The sequence below is a fragment of the Stegodyphus dumicola genome, chromosome 1, assembly GCF_044657685.1.
Source record: "Stegodyphus dumicola isolate Sdum_Otavi_A_Nest chromosome 1, ASM4465768v1".
Classification (NCBI taxonomy): domain Eukaryota; kingdom Metazoa; phylum Arthropoda; class Arachnida; order Araneae; family Eresidae; genus Stegodyphus; species Stegodyphus dumicola.
This window is the reverse complement of record NC_140768.1, coordinates 225,509,239-225,532,484: the sequence shown is the minus strand read 5'-3', so window position 1 is coordinate 225,532,484 and position 23,246 is coordinate 225,509,239. Positions and strand designations below refer to the sequence as shown.

At 34.3% G+C, this 23,246-nt stretch overlaps 1 protein-coding gene across 2 annotated transcripts in view; it reads right to left on the bottom strand.

The window, feature by feature from the left end:
• Window positions 1–23,246, bottom strand: part of LOC118187433 (bone morphogenetic protein 2-like) — a 47,736-nt gene that overhangs the window by 9,255 nt on the left and 15,235 nt on the right. The window contains exons 2-3 of one of the 2 annotated variants that reach the window (XM_035357662.2): window positions 19,333–19,538; window positions 9,479–9,618 (exon numbers count right to left, since the gene is read on the bottom strand). In XM_035357662.2, coding sequence (XP_035213553.1) covers window positions 9,479–9,618; window positions 19,333–19,426 — 234 coding nt within the window. In that variant the 5' untranslated portion in view covers window positions 19,427–19,538. Of the gene's footprint in view, window positions 1–9,478; window positions 9,619–19,332; window positions 20,432–23,246 lie in introns of those variants that run through there. The other variant, XM_035357653.2, reaches the window with a different exon arrangement.

Genomic DNA, 23,246 nt, shown 5'->3' with positions numbered 1-23,246 from the left:
GAAATTATTTACGTCAGAGACATTTTCTTCTTCACCCGAGGAAAGGCATGAGTTCACTCATACTATCGTCTGATAAATTGCTTTCAAAATATTTTTCAAATTATTTTTCTGTTAGGTGTCTTTTAAACTCATATCGTATTCATTTAGGACGTGAAAGCCCTGGTAACTTGCTATTTATGTTGCACATATTAGGGTATAATTTAAAAAAAAATAATTTTAAAATCAAAAACAGAGAAGTTGAATTTACTGCATATACTACCACACCTATACAACTACTCGCACCTTACATACAATAACGACCGACTAACGTGCAAAAATGTTAACTTATACTTCATTATGTGCTGGCACATGACTGGCTATTAGGAGACTACCACATCATGTACCATCGCATGATCGGCACTTAAGTGTCATCACAACCACCTTAGAAGAAGTCGCCAAATTTTCAGAATGCATGGCAACCATACTCATAACAATCCTTCAGTCAAGTAACGTCGCCATTTTCCTGCGCATTCGTTTTGTTGTGTTCGAAGTTCCAACAATTTTTACATATAAATTGTGATATTTTTCGCCTTAAAATCAGTTTAAAAATATGTGCTTATGAGCACTGGAAGAAACCGCTGTAATATTTTTGCAGGGATACAGTTTTTTGCAACAAAATCGCTTGAGGGAACAATGATGAGATGTGTTTGGTAGGTAATCGGTGAGCAAAACTGAGGATGCGCAGGATGCCGAGTTTGTGCAGTTTTCTCATGTTATTTTAAGCGAAAACAGGTCTCTGTGTCATGGATCACGGCAAAAAATATTAGAAGGATTTCGGAAAAGATGTCTTTTATCTATATTTAATGCATCATATAATCCTTATTTAATAATTAAAGTTTGTATATTAAATTGCTAAAGTGCGTTTTCTTTTGATATGTTGATAATGTTTGTCGACTTATGATAAATTTCAATAGTCTGGGAATCATTTTAATTTATTTTAAAAGAAACTGCAAATTTACATTTAATAAGTAACGCTTCATTTTTAAAAAATGCCTAATTTTTCCAGGATGGTGCGCTAATACGTAAGTAACCAGCAAACATGTTAAGATAGAAGTTTTCGAATTCACAGTGCATTTTTTGCATCAGATTTGATTTTATTTACAAATTGGTGTTGTTATTAAAACCTTAAACATCAGTATAAAACGAAATGCGAAAGATATAAAAGAAAATTGTATAATTTTTCAAATATATTAAAGAATAGCTAAGCAAATATTTATTTAAATTCCTGTTATTAAATTTATAATTTAAATTATTTATATAAAATTCTCTTAAAAATTATAGTTTACGAGTTACAAAAACGATCAAATATTAATCAGTGTTTTTTTTTTTTTTTTTTTTTTTAATTCAGAGAAATGTGAGTAAATGTATTAAGGCACCTAATAGGCGGTTCATCGTTTCTTCTCATGAAGGTATGGACAATTTACATCCACGTCTTCTACGGGCTTCGAACGCGGACCCTTCGGTACGGCAGTCAATAACCACTTTCCTGTCTGGGTGGCAAAATAAAAATAATTAAAAGGATATTTTTATTTGTGATCTCAAACATCCCAAGATTTATCCAATTTTAAAATAACGGCTTCAGTTTTTATTTTTGGTCCACGAAATGGTATAATCAATCACAGTGGTTGCTCAGAGTAGAAAATGAATAAAAGTTTGTAGGGTTTATATTTATTTTAACTAACATTTATTTTAAGTTTAAACTATCTTTCCTGTCAAGCCTTACTTTCCCCTGGAATTGCCAATGCCAGAGTATGTAAATTTTAGTAGAACGCGCAAAGTATTCAAATTGTCAACGGAAGTAATTTGAGTTAAATAGAAGGGAAACGAGTTCGAAACTGTGCTTTTTTGCTTCACGAGCGTGAAGGTGGCTAGGTAGAAATTGAAGAACCGCGCGTTTCGGCCTGTGTGCTTGCCTCGGCAGATAATTGAATCTTTCAACTTAATATTCAGAAAGTTTGCTGAAATATCAGCTGTATCTTAGAACGCGGTTAGGTTAGTTACGTTTAGAGAGCCTCGTAGGCAGTAACTTGTTATTGTTATGAAGAGTTTCGCCATCTTGTATCAGAATGTTATGAAGAAAAAAGTTTCGTGACCATGGTTAAATAGTCTTTACTTCTAGGTACCATGTTATATCTGAAATTCCTATATTGTTAAATGTTAAATATGAAACTACTTGCCGTTAAAGGGAGTGATCGTATAGTGAAACGTGTACAGCATTTTTTTGCGTTGTGAAAAAAAATGCATTCCGGGACCGCGCCGTGAGAGGATCGAAAACATAAAACATATACAAGATATAAAGGAAAAGTTCATATTGAATATATAAAGAAAACATACTGTAAGAGGTTCCAGATTAAATATCAGTTTATTCAATTACAACACAATAAGAAAAATCTTAACCTCATCTGAGAGTCTGTTCATTTAAATTCATAAAAAAAAACTTAAGGTTTGTCTGGTGATTTAAAAGAAAGGAAAGGGAAACAATTTATGGCCTGAGAGTTAAATTTTGGATTCGACGTTGTTTTTACTGCTAAGGACGTTTTTGGAAAAACTTGCCTAAAGTTTCAACACACCAAAAAAAAATAATACTTATCTTGAGGGGACATCTTGAAGTGGAGGAGAGCTCATATCTTAGCTCTATCCTTACGTCACTTTTGGCAAATCCGCAAGACAGAGACTCGAATCGGCACGACAATAAATTACATCAGCTATACCGTCAAATCTTACGCCTGCTACTGGTTTCCATAGAAGAAAATTGTTCCCACTGGAAGCAAGAGAACAGCTTACACCGCACGGCTGTCTGCCCAGACTCTCAGCTCCACCAAGGAAAACGTGGACAATTAAGCTAGGCATTTTAGAGAACGGCTAACGCAGGCTTCCAGTTGACTAAGGTGACATAATTCCTTCTGTTTTCAAGTCGGAGTTCAGAGGACATCGTCCTGACTTTTGCCGATACAGATAGAGACCCAAGTCTCTGTTAATTTTTTTGTTATTCGCTCAACAGTTTTTTTTTCGCATTTTTGAGAAAACCCGCGGCCGGGGAGCATAATTGCCGCTCCCCGCCGGAAGCACGGCTCGATGCCGACTAAATCTTTTCCTTTCTCCTTCGCAACACCCACAAGTTTTTTCTCAGTCTCCGTCAACAAGTCCGTCAAGCCCGAAAGTCAGCGAATCCAAGCAGTGAGTGCCTAAGCGAGTCCAGAGTAAGTGTGTAAGAGAGTCTCGCCTCTTAACCAAAACGCGGCCGGGGAGCATATTTGCCGCTCCTCGCCGGAAAACACCTCTCGGAGTCACTTACATTTTGTCCAGCAAGCCCAAAAATCAGCGAGTCAGTCCGAGAGTCAGCCAAAAGTAAGTGTGTCCAACTCAAATTTCCTTCTTGTCCTTCACCAAACGGGCTCCCACTATGGCTTCACTTATCGCCCCCTTAATTATGGCAAAATCTTCGTTTTCAACTCCAGAATGCGGAAATAAGGGTGATCGCGCATGCGCGCCCTTCTTCACTTAGCCAACAACCGGACCCTCAATCGCCAAAAACCTGAATGACTTACATTGAAAGACAAGTAGCAACCTTTGACCTTTCCGTCACGTACTTTCCTCTCTTAAGGTCAACTAACAATGAAAATTCTTTCTCGAACATTCTAAAGCGCGCGAAATCATGACTTGGCGAAAATTGCCTCCCTTTCCCTGCTTCTTTCACAATGAATAAAAGTTTGTACAAGATTTACAAATAGAGGAAAATAAATAATACTCTTTTAAACTAAATAATATTTCCAGAAGCATCTGTTTTTCCCCAAAATTAAAGCCTTAAATTAAATAATTCAGAATCAAAATAAAATTTAAATTTCCATAAATCACAAAATCATTCACCTAGTTTTTACAACGCTATCAGATAATTTCTTTACATAACATTCCTTTCCCCTAAGGAATTAAATTTTGGTTTACCAAAATTTAGCAGACAGACACTTCTTGAAATACCATGACTCATACTGTGCAATAAGGCTAAAGGATAACATGATGTAACAATATTTCATACGACTCCTTGGTACAGTGACGTTACTGACACATTAAATGTAAAGTCCAAAATGTGCAAGTAAAACAACAAGATTAATCAAAGCAATTACTAATTAAAATACTCAAGGAAGATCATCAAAAATAATTAATCAAAAACATCAATTAAATCACTTAATTAAACCTAGAAATACTCAGGACACATACAAAAATAAAAATAAAAATAAGGCGCTAATCACAAACAAAATATGTCTAAGATCAATCAATAAGATAATTAACGCGCCGCAGATACATAAAATACATTCCTGAGAAAATAAACACACTAATAATTCAAACAATTCCAAATAAAATATGTCACATGAACGTATTCAAATAAGGAGTAAAGACCCCTAAGTACTACGAAATTGAATAACTTCTAAGATTGAATCCCAAACAGTCACGTCTAAGAACAGGAGCGGCCTGATCAGGGCCAAGCATTAGAAAAGAAAAGAACGTTACAACACAAGGAACCTCGGAACCAGCCGAAAATACCCCACACAAAGATCAGAAAGAAGGAAAACGTGATTGTCCAAAAATTCAATCCAACCAAAATCAATTCCGAAAATAGCATAACGAATACGCTGTGCAAATACCAATTAGAATTTTATCCAAGACACACACAAAATAATAATAATACAACCTAATGCATGTACAAAATAACGTTTGGCCAATATTTACAAACACTACCAAGATACACATATACACATAAAATGAAAATACAATTAAACTGTAAAAATTTCGCACATAATTCAAATGAGCAATGAGATCCGTGACACTTAAACAAAAAAAAATTTTAAACTGCAATACCTAAACAAATACACACATAATCATTACGTTAAACCATATCAAGTCAAAAATATTTCACTGTAATTCAAATCAAGCCAAAAAAAAATCAACCAGCAAGAGTGAAGTGTCGCTACAAATTTCAAACCTCACGGTAAACACTAGTGAGTAACAACACCAAACTTAAGTCCCCTTAGTAAGACAACACCAAAAAAAAAAATCCAGTAATTCTAAAAATCCCTTAAGTCCACGAGAAAAAAAATTCAACCTAGTCAAAGAAATCAATCAAAGCTGGACTGAAGCACGTTACTAGAACACTAAATAAAATATCACAAATAAAAAAAAAAGTGTTCAAAAGAAACCCCCAATTTTAGGCAAAAACTGAGATCTATTCTGCATCAGACTTCCAAAACGTTGTATAGTAACCTAAGTAATAGCTTTCAGCACACCTCCACCCAAACAAAAGAAACAAAGTAACTCTTTACCGCGTCCATGTAAGCTGAGAAAAGCGCTGTATTAGAATGACAGACCCAAACTTTACGTATCAAGCAAACCTCCAGACACGTTGAAAGAGAACATAAGATCTCTTATCTCGGAAAGAAAAGTGCGCTGACCGAAACGTTACAATCCTGAACCAACACAATGAAAGAGATACAACAATAGATTTCTCAGATAACAAGTTCCTGTTTGCCCCCGGTGTAAGAGGTCAAGTGCCACCATGAAGTGCAAGTATTTGCAAGAAAACGAGCTTTCAGGACATTACAACTTCACGCAAGACCTAACTGCAAGCAACAAATGCAAAGTTCTCAAAAGTGCTAAACTAAAAAAAATACTCATAATTCAAAAAATCCCTAAAAATCACACAAATGAAATCCATAACTCAAATTCTTCTATTTTCCTAAGACCACAGAAATCTCAATTCTTCCACAGAACTAAACATCAGAGAACTTACATTTTACGGACCTTGGCAGTAACCACCAAAAACCTGATACAACTATCTTGATACTACCAATTCAAATACAAAACTTAAGCCAAAACAAGAATTAACCCCAAATTCAGCAACAAGTCCAACCAAGAAAGAAAATCAATAACTGAAATCAATTCTATTACGATTCACTAGCAAATTCAAGACAACCTACTTGTAATTAACAGAAAATTCCCACACATGAGTACAGAGCAAAAGTAACTAATCTTCTCAAACTTATTTCAAACATTTTCACAAAACAAATTCCCGTTGTCACCAAAATTCTCATTAAAATTCACTTTCTACAATTCACAAGACTAAATTTCTACTGTTTAAACAATTCTCACATGACAACTCTTCACAAACTTAAAACTCAGAAGAAAACTAATCTCAATTACTCTGACTCATTAAACTAATTAGAACTTCACTCAAGCTGAAGAATTCAATCCAAAAAAAAATTAAATATGCAAACATCACTATTGCTGATCTCAGGCAAAAATTCAAATCTAACCCATGTTCACTTTAAAACAGAATTTTGCAATTGAAAAACAATCTTCAATTTTTCTAACTCATTCATTTGTATCATTATGCCTTAAGAACTTATAAAATTCATTGCTCAATACTAAATTAAATTACTAACAATTACACAATATACTGGGATCATATCAAAACATTGTAAATCAAAAAGCAATAATATACTACGCTAGAGAATCATGAAAACATTACATACATTTCACAAAATATTATTCAATCAATTAAAAAAAAAATCAAAATTTCTCTAACGTTAACCCCTCACAATTACACATTTCACAAGATTCTAGGTTAAATAATTAGCAAAAACACACAGACAAAAAAAAAAAAAAAAATGTCTAGCTACGCATAGCTATGGCTTGTCTCATTCAGTAAAATAATTAGAGTCTTTAATCTCTTTCTCTTAGAAGTGCTCAAAAAATGAGTCCAGTTTTTAAAGACAAGCACTCGAAACTTTATACAAGGATACACAAATAGCAGAGGATTATCGTGAAATAATTCATTTTCCATCTTGTATCAGAAATCAGAAATCAAAAGTATACATCCAGAAAACACTCAAGGATTTTCAACAGTAAAAATGTACAGTACCTATTCTGCTACATTAAAATATATATTTTTCCTAATTTTAAAGTTCAATTCTGTTTGCCTAACGTTAAAGTCCAAAATTCCTGAGATTCACACACATTTTCAAACTTTATCACTCTCAAATTAACAAATAAGCAAACACAAATCAAAAACTCTAATTAATCCTAGCACATAAAATTTAACTCCCTCCTTAAAAAGTAAATTACACAAAATAGGTAAATTCAAAATCCAAATTACTGATTCGATCCTTCACTAAGCAGAGGTCACGGCACCAAAGTTATGAAGAAATGTTTCGTGAGAGGATCGAATAAACAAAAAAAAAAAAAAAAAAAAAAAAAAAAAAAAAAAATACTTATCTTGAGGGGACATCTTGAAGTGGAGGAGAGCTCATATCTTAGCTCTATCCTTACGTCACTTGGCAAATCCGCAAGACAGAGACTCGAATCGGCACGACAATAAATTACATCAGCTATACCGTCAAATCTTACGCCTGCTACTGGTTTCCATAGAAGAAAATTGTTCCCACTGGAAGCAAGAGAACAGCTTACACCGCACGGCTGTCTGCCCAGACTCTCAGCTCCACCAAGGAAAACGTGGACAATTAAGCTAGGCATTTTAGAGAACGGCTAACGCAGGCTTCCAGTTGATGCCTAACGTTAAAGTCCAAAATTCCTGAGATTCACACACATTTTCAAACTTTATCACTCTCAAATTAACAAATAAGCAAACACAAATCAAAAACTCTAATTAATCCTAGCACATAAAATTTAACTCCCTCCTTAAAAAGTAAATTACACAAAATAGGTAAATTCAAAATCCAAATTACTGATTCGATCCTTCACTAAGCAGAGGTCACGGCACCAAAGTTATGAAGAAATGTTTCGTGAGAGGATCGAATAAACAAAAAAAAAAAAAAAAAAATACTTATCTTGAGGGGACATCTTGAAGTGGAGGAGAGCTCATATCTTAGCTCTATCCTTACGTCACTTGGCAAATCCGCAAGACAGAGACTCGAATCGGCACGACAATAAATTACATCAGCTATACCGTCAAATCTTACGCCTGCTACTGGTTTCCATAGAAGAAAATTGTTCCCACTGGAAGCAAGAGAACAGCTTACACCGCACGGCTGTCTGCCCAGACTCTCAGCTCCACCAAGGAAAACGTGGACAATTAAGCTAGGCATTTTAGAGAACGGCTAACGCAGGCTTCCAGTTGACTAAGGTGACATAATTCCTTCTGTTTTCAAGTCGGAGTTCAGAGGACATCGTCCTGACTTTTGCCGATACAGATAGAGACCCAAGTCTCTGTTAATTTTTTTGTTATTCGCTCAACAGTTTTTTTTTCGCATTTTTGAGAAAACCCGCGGCCGGGGAGCATAATTGCCGCTCCCCGCCGGAAGCACGGCTCGATGCCGACTAAATCTTTTCCTTTCTCCTTCGCAACACCCACAAGTTTTTTCTCAGTCTCCGTCAACAAGTCCGTCAAGCCCGAAAGTCAGCGAATCCAAGCAGTGAGTGCCTAAGCGAGTCCAGAGTAAGTGTGTAAGAGAGTCTCGCCTCTTAACCAAAACGCGGCCGGGGAGCATATTTGCCGCTCCTCGCCGGAAAACACCTCTCGGAGTCACTTACATTTTGTCCAGCAAGCCCAAAAATCAGCGAGTCAGTCCGAGAGTCAGCCAAAAGTAAGTGTGTCCAACTCAAATTTCCTTCTTGTCCTTCACCAAACGGGCTCCCACTATGGCTTCACTTATCGCCCCCTTAATTATGGCAAAATCTTCGTTTTCAACTCCAGAATGCGGAAATAAGGGTGATCGCGCATGCGCGCCCTTCTTCACTTAGCCAACAACCGGACCCTCAATCGCCAAAAACCTGAATGACTTACATTGAAAGACAAGTAGCAACCTTTGACCTTTCCGTCACGTACTTTCCTCTCTTAAGGTCAACTAACAATGAAAATTCTTTCTCGAACATTCTAAAGCGCGCGAAATCATGACTTGGCGAAAATTGCCTCCCTTTCCCTGCTTCTTTCACAATGAATAAAAGTTTGTACAAGATTTACAAATAGAGGAAAATAAATAATACTCTTTTAAACTAAATAATATTTCCAGAAGCATCTGTTTTTCCCCAAAATTAAAGCCTTAAATTAAATAATTCAGAATCAAAATAAAATTTAAATTTCCATAAATCATAAAATCATTCACCTAGTTTTTACAACGCTATCAGATAATTTCTCTACATAACATTATTCATTTTTAGTTTCTTATTTTTATTTTACCGCCGGGTCGGCGTAGTTTGTGAGCGTCAAGTGCACGCATCTGTAACTTCTAAAGTAGAATAAAAAGGGAGTTAAACCCTTCTTAAGAGTTTTGTGTACTTTCTAGTTCATAGCAGTCACTATTATTGTTGCGTGTAAGTTGGGGCCGCGCAACACCACAAGTTAACGCAGTATCTTTTGCATTCTGATTGTATCCTATTTAGTAATAAAGTAAGCATATTTAGTTAAAAATAATAGATGAGAGTTTATTACCTGGATAATATGAGAACCATGATGAAGTTTGGGTGCGTTGCGATGTATGAAAAGATGAAATTCGGCATCAATTACTTCTTCGTGTCTAGGAATCGTATTGGATAAATTAAAATGATATGGTCCAGCTTCATCTGAATCACCTAAAAATTGTAAATTTGTTTAAGGTTTGCAACCTTTAGGAAATAATCTCATGTAATATAAAAATATATAAAGCAAAATAATAACTTCTCCTACCATTGAGGTGTGTGTGCGTATGCGAAGCATTGTTTACACCCAGGGCCCCTTCTTTTGAGGCGATCTCTACGGGTGCTTGCTGAGCTAACAGATCCTTTATTTTAATTTGGATTTTTTATCTTACACATACATAAAAAATATGTAAATCTCAAAATTATAATTTAAACTAGCATTAGCCCTCAATTCTCTCTCTCTATTCTAAAAATAGCAATAACTTTTCTGGACTGTATCATTTCTAGATTCAGAATCTGAACTCAAAATTTCGAGAATTGATACCTTTCTCTTAATAGGCTGCCATATTGGATTAACCGCACACATTAGCTTCTACCTTTCTTTCTGTTAAGACGCTACTTCACACGCTATCTTCTTATCGCAAAAGTACGAAAATGTAAATGTTCTTGAATAGTCAAGGTTAGAATGCCAGGTGAATTGTGGCCGCAAATGTCAATTGAAATAAAGTTGAATATTTAATCTTACTCGGCTACTAAGTTTCTTCTTCTATATGGATCTATTTATTATTTATATTTATTAGTTATATTAATTTGTTGAATTATGTACAGTGGTGGCCAAAATTGTGGACACTTTTGGAAATTTTTATGTTTTTGAACTTTGCATGCTTATAGAAGACGTTACGTTTCACAAAATGCAAACTTGTATATATCATTTTAAAGAGAATTTATTACTGAATTCAATACAAAACACAAAATTCAATTACTTGCAATACAAAAAAAGTTAAACGATAATAGTTACCGATATACATTAGATAGTGATGATTGCAGTGAGTTATCAGTACTTAGTAAGGTACCCTTTATTTTTGATTACAGCTTCACATCGACGTTTCATTGAGCTGACAAGAGTTTTAAGCTCTTCTTTCGTTATTACATGATGCCAGGAAACACTTATAGCCTCAATTAGTTCTTTTTTATTAGATGGGCGTCTCATTTGGACACGAGTTTTCAAACAGTGCTACAAATTTTCGATAGGATTGAGGTCAGGACTGTTTCCTGGCCATGACAACACTTTAATGCTCTTTGTACGAAACCACTCTTTCGATATTTTGGCCGTGTGGCAAGAAGCAGAATCCTGCTGAAAAATAAACGAAGCATTGTTGGGAAAGAGATCTCTGATGGAAGGTAGAAGTTTTGGTTCAAGAATAGTGTAAATGTATTTTCTGGAATTCAGTGTCCCATCGATGACATGAAGGCGACCAATACCATCTGCTGACATGCATGACCAATCATAATATTAATTGGGTTCTTCACAGTTGCTTGAATGTAGTCAGGATGTAGCTCTTCTCCTATTCTACGTCTTACATATTTTCGCCCATCACTACCGAATAACGATATCTAAGTTTCATCACTCCATATAACTTGTGACCACTGATCATTTGTCCAATTAATGTGTTCCTTTGCCCACTGTAGTCTTCTTTTTTTTTTTTTTTTTCGTTGCTGAAAATTAAGATAAGGCTTTTTTTCGTGGGATTCTACCTCTCAGTCCAACATCTGTTAAACTTCTCCTGATTGTTCTTGAACTGACAGAAACACCAGCATCATTCAGATTACTTCTGATGGCAGCTGATGACATTTTTCTATCTTGGAGACATAGTCTTTTTATTCTTCTGTAATCAATAGATGTGGTGCACCTTTTTCGGCCTTTTCCTTCTTTGTTTTTTATTGAATTTGTCTCCTGATATCGTAAACAAAACTTTCGGACTCCAGATGTAGTCACTGAACCCCCCACTTGTCTTGCAATTTCAGCATAGGAAAGACCACTTTCTCGTAACACAATAATATTACATCTCTTTCTAGGTGTCCAATCTACTCTTTTAATTGATTTCATTGCTTCTTGACTAAATATTAAAAATTTTTACAAAAATTCCCACTTTTAATTGCAGTGTATAAGAAACAGGTCCTTCTTCTACAGAACAAAGCAAAATAATGAACTGTTTCAAGTGTAAACATGATGTCAGCTTCTACTGGCAGTTACTAACATTTGATTGGTTCTCAGAACAAGAACAGTGATTGGCCAGGAAAGCTAGACATTACAATCCACTTCATAACTGTGTTTTTTATTTGTATTAAAGTACATATAACATTTTTTGTATTGCAAATAATTGAATTTTGTGTTTTGTATTGAATTCAGTAATAAATTCTCTTTAAAATGATATATACAAGTTTGCATTTTGCGAAACGTAACATTTTCTATAAGCATACAAAGTTCAAAAACATAAAAATTTCCAAACGTGTCCACAATTTTGGCCATCACTGTATGTATATATATATATGATTATTATTATTTAATGATTCTGAAAATTATAAATGGAGGCAATAGAATTCTTTATTACATTTTTTCAGGTATTAATTGTTATTCCCATCTTTAATTTACCGGTTGCTAATTTTTAACTGTTTACAATTGCAACAATAAATGTTTTTGATACCGATACAGTTTGAGATAATTATTATTTATTCCATACTTTGATGCTTTTATATTTTTACTTTATTTTACGTTTGTTGTCAATTGGGAAGTGCTAAAACTTATTTTATAATTGCAATAATTTATGAACTTAATTGCTTGAAGCATTTGCTCAAACTAGATTTAGAATAAAACATTTCTTATTTTAAATGAAATGAAATTTAAATTTTTCCCTCACAGGGCGTCCACAAACTCTCTGAACAACTTTACCGTATTTTTCTGAGCATCCTGTAAGAGATAGTGCTGTAATTTTTTTTTTATTTTTTTTAATTCAACGTATGTCAAGAAAGTTTTCCAATAGTTTCTTTTGGTTTAATATACACACAATGTCAGAATTTGGGGATCAAAATTCGTCATGTCACAAGGGACTTCCGAAAGTGAATGCTTGATGTGGGATGCTGCATGACAATATTTTAGGACCGTTTTTCTACAAACAATAAGTCTGAGTTTATATTGATAGATTGATTAATTGCATTTGCCCATAGTTGGAGGACCATGAACCAAACTTCATTTTTCAGCTAGATGGCGTACCACCATACTGAACATATGTGTGTTCGCAATTTTTTTTTTCGACAGAACATTCCTTAAACAGATGCACTAGGAGGACAAGCACATTCTATGGCCACCGCGTTCGCCTGGTGTAACTCCTATAGAATTATTTCTGTGCCACTATGTTAAAGACGTTGTTTACCGTTCGAAACTGTCAAGCACTACACACCTGAAGACCGGAATCAACAATACAATTGCAACCATGTATCACGCCATGTTGCATCGTGTATGCCCGTATGTATTGCCATATTGCACCGGAATACACCGTAAATGCTGTACACAGCTGAAATATCGTCTTCACTTTAGGGGTCAACCAACGGTGTGCATGTCGAGGTTGTGTAAGTTGCGTCACCTGCCAAAATTTCCAAAAATCCCAAATCCAGTCATCCCCAAAATCAGCTAAAAATTTTTAACCTTGCTTGTGAAAACGTGACTAGCACCAAAGGAGTAAACTGTTTAGTTCCCAAACAAGAAGCTGTTAAAATTGACCAGAGACTATGTGAACACTCTGTATATTGGTAGAAGGCTAGTTAAAATTTATATTTCTAATATTCTTAGTAAAGGGTGTCACGTAATCAAAACTAGTCTGAAAGCCCGTCTTAGTTCATTCATTTTTTTAAATGAAACCATGGTTCTGCGACCATTGTCGTTTAATAGACGTTCCTTGGGCAATCTTTTAGAAATATGGATGTATATATGTGTGAGTGTATAAATGTATATATCGATTGCATAGTGCAGTCTTCTAGAAATATATGTATACAATAACAGAGAAAGAGTTAAATATTGTATAATAAACATCTCTAAAACGAAAATGATCCTAGAAAAATGGCTCTTTTAAGAAAGAATTAAAATGTGGCAGGTTTTTTAGGCTAGAAAAATTTTATTACATGATACTTTTTGTTAAAAAAAATATGAATCTTAAATTTTAAACAGACCTTTTATCAAGATATCTCCAATTAGTTTCTTTATTATAATAACAACCTTAAAATATTGTCCATATACAAATTTGGTTTTGGGGAGGAGGGGGAAAGTAATGACATTTATGTGACTGAATATACAGCAAACCTTTGTCGAACGCAGACTTGAGGGACGCTATTTTGTGTATACGTATTATCTTATTTCTCTGCATTTAATTTGAACAACGCCAGAATTTCAGTTATGCGCTCAGTATCAGCTGAGCTGCGATAGTCCTCTTTAATGATTGATTTGAAAATTTATTCCTTAAAGAAGTCATATTGCTAAGAACCGCAAAACCTGAGCTTTAAGGTTCTCCTGCTTCTCGATAATGCTCCCATACTCAGTACTGAAGCTCTCACAACATTGCATCCACATATAGAGGCTTTATTCCTTCCACCGAACACTACATCCTTAATCCAAACAATGGATTATGGAATCATAAAAACATTCAAAGCCTGTTATGTGAGGCATGTTTAAATCGCTGCAAATAAAGCACTAGATCAGTATTTTTTAAATTATGGGTCGTCCCCTCTCCCCATTTTGGGGTCCTGAAAATTTATAGTGAGATTGCAAGGTGGATAAAAGTCCTAAAATATCTGAATTGATGATATAGGTCGAAGCTCTGATTGGGGTAGTTTGCATTTTTACATGTTTGCACTCCCATACAGTTTGAAGACTACTGCACTAAACGAAGGGAAGCACGACACACTAATAGAATTTTTGAAGCAATTCAATATAAGACACTGCATAGAAATGATTAATCGCATAAGAACAAATGAATAGATCAACAATGAATTTCTTGGCATTAGCCCTGGCAGAAGTCGGCAGTAATGTTAAAGGATTTCCATTGATTGGAAATGAAGCCAAAAAAAAAAAAAAAAAATCGTACAAATTTCCAAAACAATAGGATTTTCAGATATGGAAGGAGGAGGAATCGAAAAATTAGTGATGATCGTGAAATGACAAATGGGGAACTTGATGAACGTATTACTCCAGCCGGCGATGAAAGCAGTGATAGTAAAGAAGATAAAGGGCCTTTATCGAGCAAGAAGTCAAACGAATTGTTAAAAAAGGCACAGTTAACTGTGTGATTTTGTAATGCAGTTTGACACAACTGAAGACATGAGAAGACGCTTTAACAGAGTTATTGATATACTTAGTACTGCTTACCGCATTTATTAGATGGGCCAAGCGTTCAATTGCGTCAGGCAGAGCCAGATAAAAAAATACCAGCTGTTTTAAAAGATAATTGTAATCACGTACCTACTTACTAAGTGTGTCCACCTAAAATATCGCTGCAAAACATGGAACATAAAAATGTGGAGGGAAAACTATTGCAAGGAAAAAACATCTTTGTGCAAAACGTGAGAGAAAAGAAACTCAGGTGAAACCATCGCCGTTCTGAAACATCGTCGTCGAAAATAAAGCGGTTAAAAACATCGCAGTTTTGAAATACCGTCGTAAAAGATACCGTGCAGAAAATAAAACATCTACAAATTATCGCATTATGATAACGTCGCAGGCATGTGTGTTTCAGGATTTAAAAGTTGTATATGTAGATTCGCATAATGATTTGTGATTGCAAGAAGGAATGAGGAATCTTTCTACTTTCGCATTTCATATTTTTGGGTTAATTACTAATTTTTGCTGTCACTTATCTCACTTGTCTGACAATAACATACAAACAAGTCCACGAAATTCATCGTGACAAGGAATGCAAGATTGCGCCTGTCGTTGGCAACAGCCTTTAGCACAATACAGGTGACAGTACAACTTTACTCAGCTCTGATTTTAATCTCCTCTCGCTACAAACAACCTCTCGAGAGGACTTTCGGCTCGCCGCATATTTAGAATGCCCTCACGCCGCAGAGGCACTATACATTTACAAACGTCCATGCCTTCTCCGGGATTCGAACACAGGTTCTTCGGTACGGCAGTCAACATAGGTAACCACTATCCCGGTTTTGCTAAAAGGCATAAAAGGAAACTTATGCATTTAAAAACTGAAAATGAGTAGAAAATTAATCTCATGTGTAGCACTTAAGAGAATTTTAAATTTATGTACTTAACTATTAAAATTCCTTATTTAATTAATCTCTTTTATAAAGATGTATTGGCAGTTCTTTATGAAAAATAGTCTAAAAATATTCGAAAAGGAAAGATGCATGCATGAGTTTTGTATATTAAAATTATTTAGCTAGTTAAAACAAAACATATAAAAGAATATCAAATTAATGAAATGAGAGAAAATAATTACACAATTTTAGGTAACCTCACGCAGTTACTCAACTTTCCTTACCTATTTTTTTAGACTATATTATTTATGAAGAACTGCCAATATAAGTTCATAAAGATAATTAATTAAATAATAACTTTTAATAGTTAGGTACAAAATTTTTTAATTTTGTTAATTGCCATATGTAGGATTAATTTTCTACTCATTTTCAGTTTTTAAATGCTTAAATTTCCTTCTTAATTTCGGGGCAAAAATTTGTTAATTTATCCAAAAGTATGAAATACACGGGTTAATATAATAATGTTCATAAGAACAATTAATGAGAAGTGCGTTTCGTCATCTCGCATATCTGATAAAAACTCTTTTCAATTTTCCATTTCTATTCAATTTTAGAATATCCGAATTATATCTTACCAATTCAGATGTGAGAAATAGTTCTCCGACACGCGGATAGACTATTAATCACAAATTTAAAAATAAACATAGCAATCATGAAGAATAATACTTAAAATTGAATATAAGAAAAATTGAAATTAAAACAGGATGCAAATGAAAAGAAAGAATTAATTTGTTAAAAAAAAAAAAAAAACTTATTTGTCATGAAAACATACATGTTTGTGCGTAGACGACACCGGTACTTTTAAGTTCGACGCTTCCTGGCCGAGGGTGATATTTTGATTCGATGTAGCTTGAAGTCTGCGTAGTTAAGACAGATCGATGCATAAACCAAAACTTCCAAACGAGGCAGTTTCAAAATACAACTTTATTCCATGATAATTTGCATCAGATTAATTTTGGTAGGCAAGGCATTTATCCAATCATAGTTTAAAAATAATTTTAATTTACACTAAAATAATTTTTATTCACACTGGTTATAAAAGTACGACGTAGGCATGTTAAACAGGGAAGCAAAGCAGCGTGAAGATGTTGTTGGCATGGTAGAAGCTAGGAAAAGGAATTACGTAGTTGCTTACGAGTAGTATTTATACTAACTAAGTGCATAAGTACAGGTAATCTGTGATTGGTTAATTTTTGGTTTTAGTTCCATTTTTTCAAGCAGCGTTATGTAACATGGAAAGATCTCGAATTTACAAATGAATTTAGGGGGGGGGGAGAACACCAAATTTAGAATAGTTAATTTTGAGGTTCCAATCATTTCTTAGCGCAGCCATCGTATTTTGTTATATCTTACACACACATATGTATATATATAGAGAGAGATAGTAGATATAGGTATAGGCCCGGTGGCGCAGTGGCTGGCGCAATGCGCAGCAGCGCCACAGGTCCGGGTTCGATCCCCGGGCTGGGCAAGGTCGACTCAGCCTTTCAGCCCTTGATTTTCATCCCTTGGGCCGATAAAATGAGTACCAAGGTCGCTTGGGGACTAAACACTGGGGATCCTGCGACAATCTGACCACTTATTCAGGGCATATGCTTACGCATCCCGGGGCCCACGGTCAAGAAAGTAGATTTCGGGGCACTGCAGACATTGGCCCGCTAGGGCTGTTACGCCACTGAGTTTTAGTTTATTTAAAGATATATATACACATTTTTAATGATTTTGAACGATGTTTTCTTCTTAAAGGGGGGATATGTAAGAAAAATAAAGAATATGTAAAAGATTAAATTAGCAGCGTAAATTAATTTCCCTTCTCTATTCTAAAAATAGCAACATCTATTTGCATTGCGTCATTTCGAGAAAAATCTATGTCATATGCTTCTTACGTAATAGGCTGGAATGTTCTCGAAAGTACTGGTCTAGGGGAAAGATCCTGAAATTGCAGAAAGTTAATTAAAGGTTGCTTGTTCGCATAGAGCAAAGCCGTCCTATTTTTTATATTTTACATCTATCTATATATATATAACAAAAACTTTAGAATTGTACCTCTAAATTTTATGAAAAAAATACCGTAAAAATTACTCTTTTTAAGGGTTTCCAAATTAAAATACTAGTCTAACGCAATGTTTAATACTATTTAATCGACATAATAACATTTTATTACATACACACTTTTATAGATTAGAGAAATTTTCAATTGTTAACTTATTATAATACATTTTAATATTATTTACTATATTTTAATACTATATTAAAATAGCGTATTATATATAATACATTATTTTAATATAATATTATAGTATTAAATAATTATATTATATTTTAGGTTTTTTATATTGTATTTTAGGTTTACTTCTATTCTATACTAGTATATTATACTAAATTTGAGGTTTAGTTAATATGTTTAGTATATTATACAATATTTTATGCTTAGTTAGTTTCATAGATATAAAAAGTAAACAGATGTATTAATTTTAAATATAGAAATTTAATCATTTATTAATAATAATTTACTTTAATTACTACTTGAGTGAGATTAAATTCTTGCCATTAAAATGGTATCTCAGAAATTTTAAGTGCCGTATATTCCGGCGGATCATGCGCACCTATAATTTCAAACTACATTTTTTAATTTTTAGGTATATTCGCATAATAACGCGCACCCTTTTCTTTACGAAGAAACCTGAAAGATACATGTGTGATGCTTTTGAAGTCATTCATTCGAAAATTTTCCCAAGGATTTCAGACGGATTCAGGTATATCGTATTGACAAAGCGATAAGGGGAAATGATTGAGGGATAAATAATTCTGCAAATAGGGTGCGTTGTATTCAATGCAGATGGGTGCAAGAATGTTATTCTAGTGTTTCGAGAAAAGGGGGACATTATTTGACGTAATAATGTAATTTCGCTCTGAATGAATTCGCGGAATTAGCGGTTAGATGTTTTCTCTGTCTGTAGGCGTTCGAAGCCGTGCTTTTGAAGTGAACATCGAACACAAGGAGGGAAAGGGGTCCCAGTGCTTCATGGCAGTCTAGGAATAGTGTGTGAGTGGATAATAAAAGCACGTATTGAAATTAAACGCGGTATAATTCAAAAGGGATTAAAATATAGTATATATAACAATCTAGATGGAACGGAAGATGATTATTTATGGATCTGAATGACAGTGATGGTGAAGATGAAATAGAATTCGATGATGTACCGGAAGATATAACGGAAGACGATTATAAAGAACTTCTCTTGTTATCAGACAAGGAATTTTTGAAGTTGATGAGAAATGTAATTTCTTTTAACAAACAGCGTCTAGGTTACATGTAGAAATATAATCTTTGTATGCTCACCTTTTCCTTATTTTTAAATCTATCGTTTTTATATCCGATATATAACCCACACCCGTAAATTTCGATCTTATACACGTACAAATAAATTCCATTACTGAAAAATTCTAACTATAATAGTATACGGTAAGTAAATAGTTAAGCAAGTAGTATTTTATGTCTGAGACTTTAAAACTGAAACTTAATCAAACTTAAAATGATAAGGTAATAAAACAAAATTAAATTACCTTTATCGAAGAAACTTCTGACGGTATTAGCTCCGTGTTGGAAACTTTGAGGCATCTGTGAGTCATCAGTGAGGGATCTGTACAAATCTAGCATGTACTTCGGCGGCCGAGGTTGATGTTTTGTTTCTGGCAAACGTCCGTCTAGACCGAAAACACGAAGCAACCTTTGAAGAGCATCTTGACTGTGATTGCCATGGCCGTTAGAACTGGAGAGTCCAAATTCATGTGGATGTCCAGAGGAATTAGAAGTAGTCCGAACCACCATTACCCACAAAATAAGAGAAATACGGAAACTGATATATTCCATATCTATATTATTGAATTGTTCGCTATTCCACAGACAGGAAAGAACACATGCTATAATTTAAAGTCTGTACAAAGTTTATTAAATTGAAATTCTACGGTCTATAGCTTCCATTTAAAAAAAGATTTCGTTAAAAATTACTGATACGTATCGAAATACGTCAATCACCTCTCTTAAACATTTTACGAAAATTCTAGAAGTCAGGTACAAAAGTTATAGACTTACCAAAAATTACTAGTATTACTAGTATTAGAATTTAGTACACATTTAAGAAATATTGCTTATAAATTGCGGAATTAACTAGAATTTAAGGTAAAAGCATGTAAAGTTCGAAACACTATATGCAGAAACATACAATTTCTGGTCCTAATTTTTTTTGCGCTTAATTTCTCATTATTTTAAGTAGCCTGAAAGCAGAGTAATTAGTTTGGTAAATCATATTCTGACTAGTCTTCGCTATACCTTCGTAGGCATTAGTTTTACTAGTATAAACGTTTAACTACTGTCCCTAACTATAATCACTTGCAGCGCTTTCCTATCACTTGCGCCCCAGTAGTAGTAGCTTTATAACGGTAATGGCCCGCAGAAGTCTTCAGCAATTTGACTTATCGATAGACATTTGCTTGCATCTGGAAAAAGTGGCTTTTGTTGTACCAAATGCAGGAACCGTCCTTAGCGTCTATGCATATCTTCTGATGTCGTGGTTGAGGTATTTCTTTCTTCAGTGCGTTGAAAATCAATCCAAGAATCTGGGATTCGGTCCATATAAAAGCAGTTCAACAAAGAAGAATAAATCTGGAGAGGGGTGGAAAAAAAAAAAAGGCAAGTAATTCTTACGTGAAAAGTGGCCGTTTTTATTGGCGGTGGATAGCGACCCACGGTCGCCAATCCGCAGAGAAAAATATTTGTAAAAAAAAAAAAGTAATAAGAAAAATAAAGAGAATGAGAGAGAGACATAACGACGTGCAAAAGGATGAGGCGCCTCTGGAAGTAGTTGAGGAAGTCTCCAAGTTGACAAGTCAGGAAATTTATTAGAGCACTGTTGCTGCTTACCTCCTTCTTCTTGGAGAACACCAGAAACGTCTTGGAATGCTACTCGTCAGAAAAATTGTCGAAAATATACCACTTTGAAATACGTTTTTCCCCGAATTTTATTTGTTTCTTCCATAAGAGTGATACAGTGTACTTTACTGAAGTAATCCAACAGTGTTATTAATTTTGTAATTTTGTACCATTAACTTCTATTTTCACATACTCGAAATACAGATGAAACTAGTTAGTTTGAAAAAACATTAATTTCTTTCAAAAATTTTTGCACAAGTTTTTTGGAACTTATTAACAACTTAACCAGGTGTTTAAAATAAATCCTTCAGTGAAGAAAGAGATCTAAATATTAAATGATTTGCTAGGTTTTGCTGTGAAACATGCAGCTAATTCTGACATGATTTTTCAAAACATTAGAAATTTTTACTTATCTAGGGATTTTGTTTAAGAGAAAAAAATGTGTTCGAATAAAAAAAATGTACTACTTTTTTAATGACATGTTCAATCTATAAGCTTTTTGCATAATTTAATTTCTAAAAACCGATGAGCCAAGCGATTAATAAAATTATCTATTTTTTCACTATATTTTGAATTTGTTGAGTCATACAGAGACACAATTAAATCTTAGACTGGAATTCTTAAAATGCGTGAGTGTGCCTTTGGAACAGCCAGTTTTTTGAAAAATTCAGATGAGAAATTAACATCATTTTGGAAGAAGTAAAGAAGTATTTCCCAAAACCTGGAAAAGAGATACCGTAGCAACGGGAGATTAAAAAAGCAACACAACCAAAAATAACTTTTTATTAGATAAATATTATTGAAAAAGAATTAAGCGGCTATTTTCACAAATAAAATGAAGATTTAACATTTTGCTTTGCCCCCCCCCCAACCACCAAAATAAGCAGGAACTTGACGAGTAGGATGGAGAGAAAAGAAAAGAGGGAATAGATATTGAATACTTGAATATATTATTGCTTTTGTTGAAACTGTTCGTTTAAAATTATCATCCAATTTCTTTAAAACAGGAAATATATCAAGATATATGAATTTTCATATAAAAACACATATGCAGGAACAAATAATGTAAATGTTTTCAACATTTACTACTGAACATTGATCAGCAAGTTTTAATATGTAGAGAGAGATATTAGGTTATTTGGAAGCAGGAGAGATGGAAAATGAGCAATGCCCTCGCCGGGACTCGAACCACGGACCTCTCGAATACGCGTCGAGCGTGCTGGCTACTATACCACGAAGGCATGCTAAGAAGGAGGGAAAAATACCTTATAAATAAATAAGTGCAATTGCATTAAGTATTAAATACCATTCGCAGTACGTTCTGTTAGGAAAAAGACATTTCGCCTTAAGTCTGTCATTAACTGACAAATAACTAACACGCCGAGTATTTAGCAAAAAACATAAACTAGAAATCTCCATAACCGCACATGTAAAAGGATGAAACATTCAGAGCCAAGTATCTCACGAAGGATAGTATAGCAATCAAATCGAAAGGCACAGAACGCAAGAAACACAGAGAATTTCGTTATAACATGATAACAAATGATGGTTAAAAAAATTCTCCGTATGACAGAATCAGCACAATACAAGCCGCTAGATAAAATATCTGATGTGGACACCACATGACCTCCTTGTATGGTCTATTAAATTATACACACTTTTTACTACACTTCATTTAAACATATTTTCGCGAATTTCATTAGAGATATATTTCTCATTCAATTAATTTAGTTCTCACTTCGCGGCAAGACAAAAATACATAAAAATTCAAAACATTTTCATTAAAAATTGTAAAATACAGAAAACCTAAAACGCTAAATATAATTAAAAATAGTCAATAAAACAATTTTTACAATTAAAATTAGAGTTTCTACGCAAAAACAAGCAATTCGGTCAGCGAGCAAGAAAGCAGCTTTTTCGGGACACAAATGTCCAAGTTTATTTTTGGTCCCACTCAGCAAAAAAACACTGAAGTTGGTGCACAAACTGACTGAATTCATTATTTTACTTGGAGTTTCAAATGTAAACAAATAGTGACCTCGTTAGGCTTAGAACCACTTAAACAACTTTTAAATTGTTGATAACGCTACACTCTTGCATGCAGATTAACTAAAGGCATAAAAACGCAGTGAAACATACACACAACATAATTCGATCACTTTTAGAGTAAAAAGTGTACGATTTACCAACATATAAGAATGAGATACTGAGCTCACCAAGCCGGATAACACAGTGGATGTGTGTTTATATATGTGTGTGTACGTTTAGCGCGGCTGATTGCAACCAAAAAGGCAGGTGCACTACTGCATGTTATAGCAGTTTCACATACAGAATTTCAACCTTCTGCAGCTAATCGTTGTTTTTGAGTTATGAGAGGTACATACATGCATACGTACGTACAGATGGGGGGTGTCACGAAAAAAATATCTTCTGAATCAATTTTAAATCCCTTTTGCAATCCGTTTTGGGAAAAAAATGCGCTTTATTGTCTCCATACGCGCATATTTCAAGTGAAAACATCGTTCAAAGGGGTTCGAGGGCGGTCAAA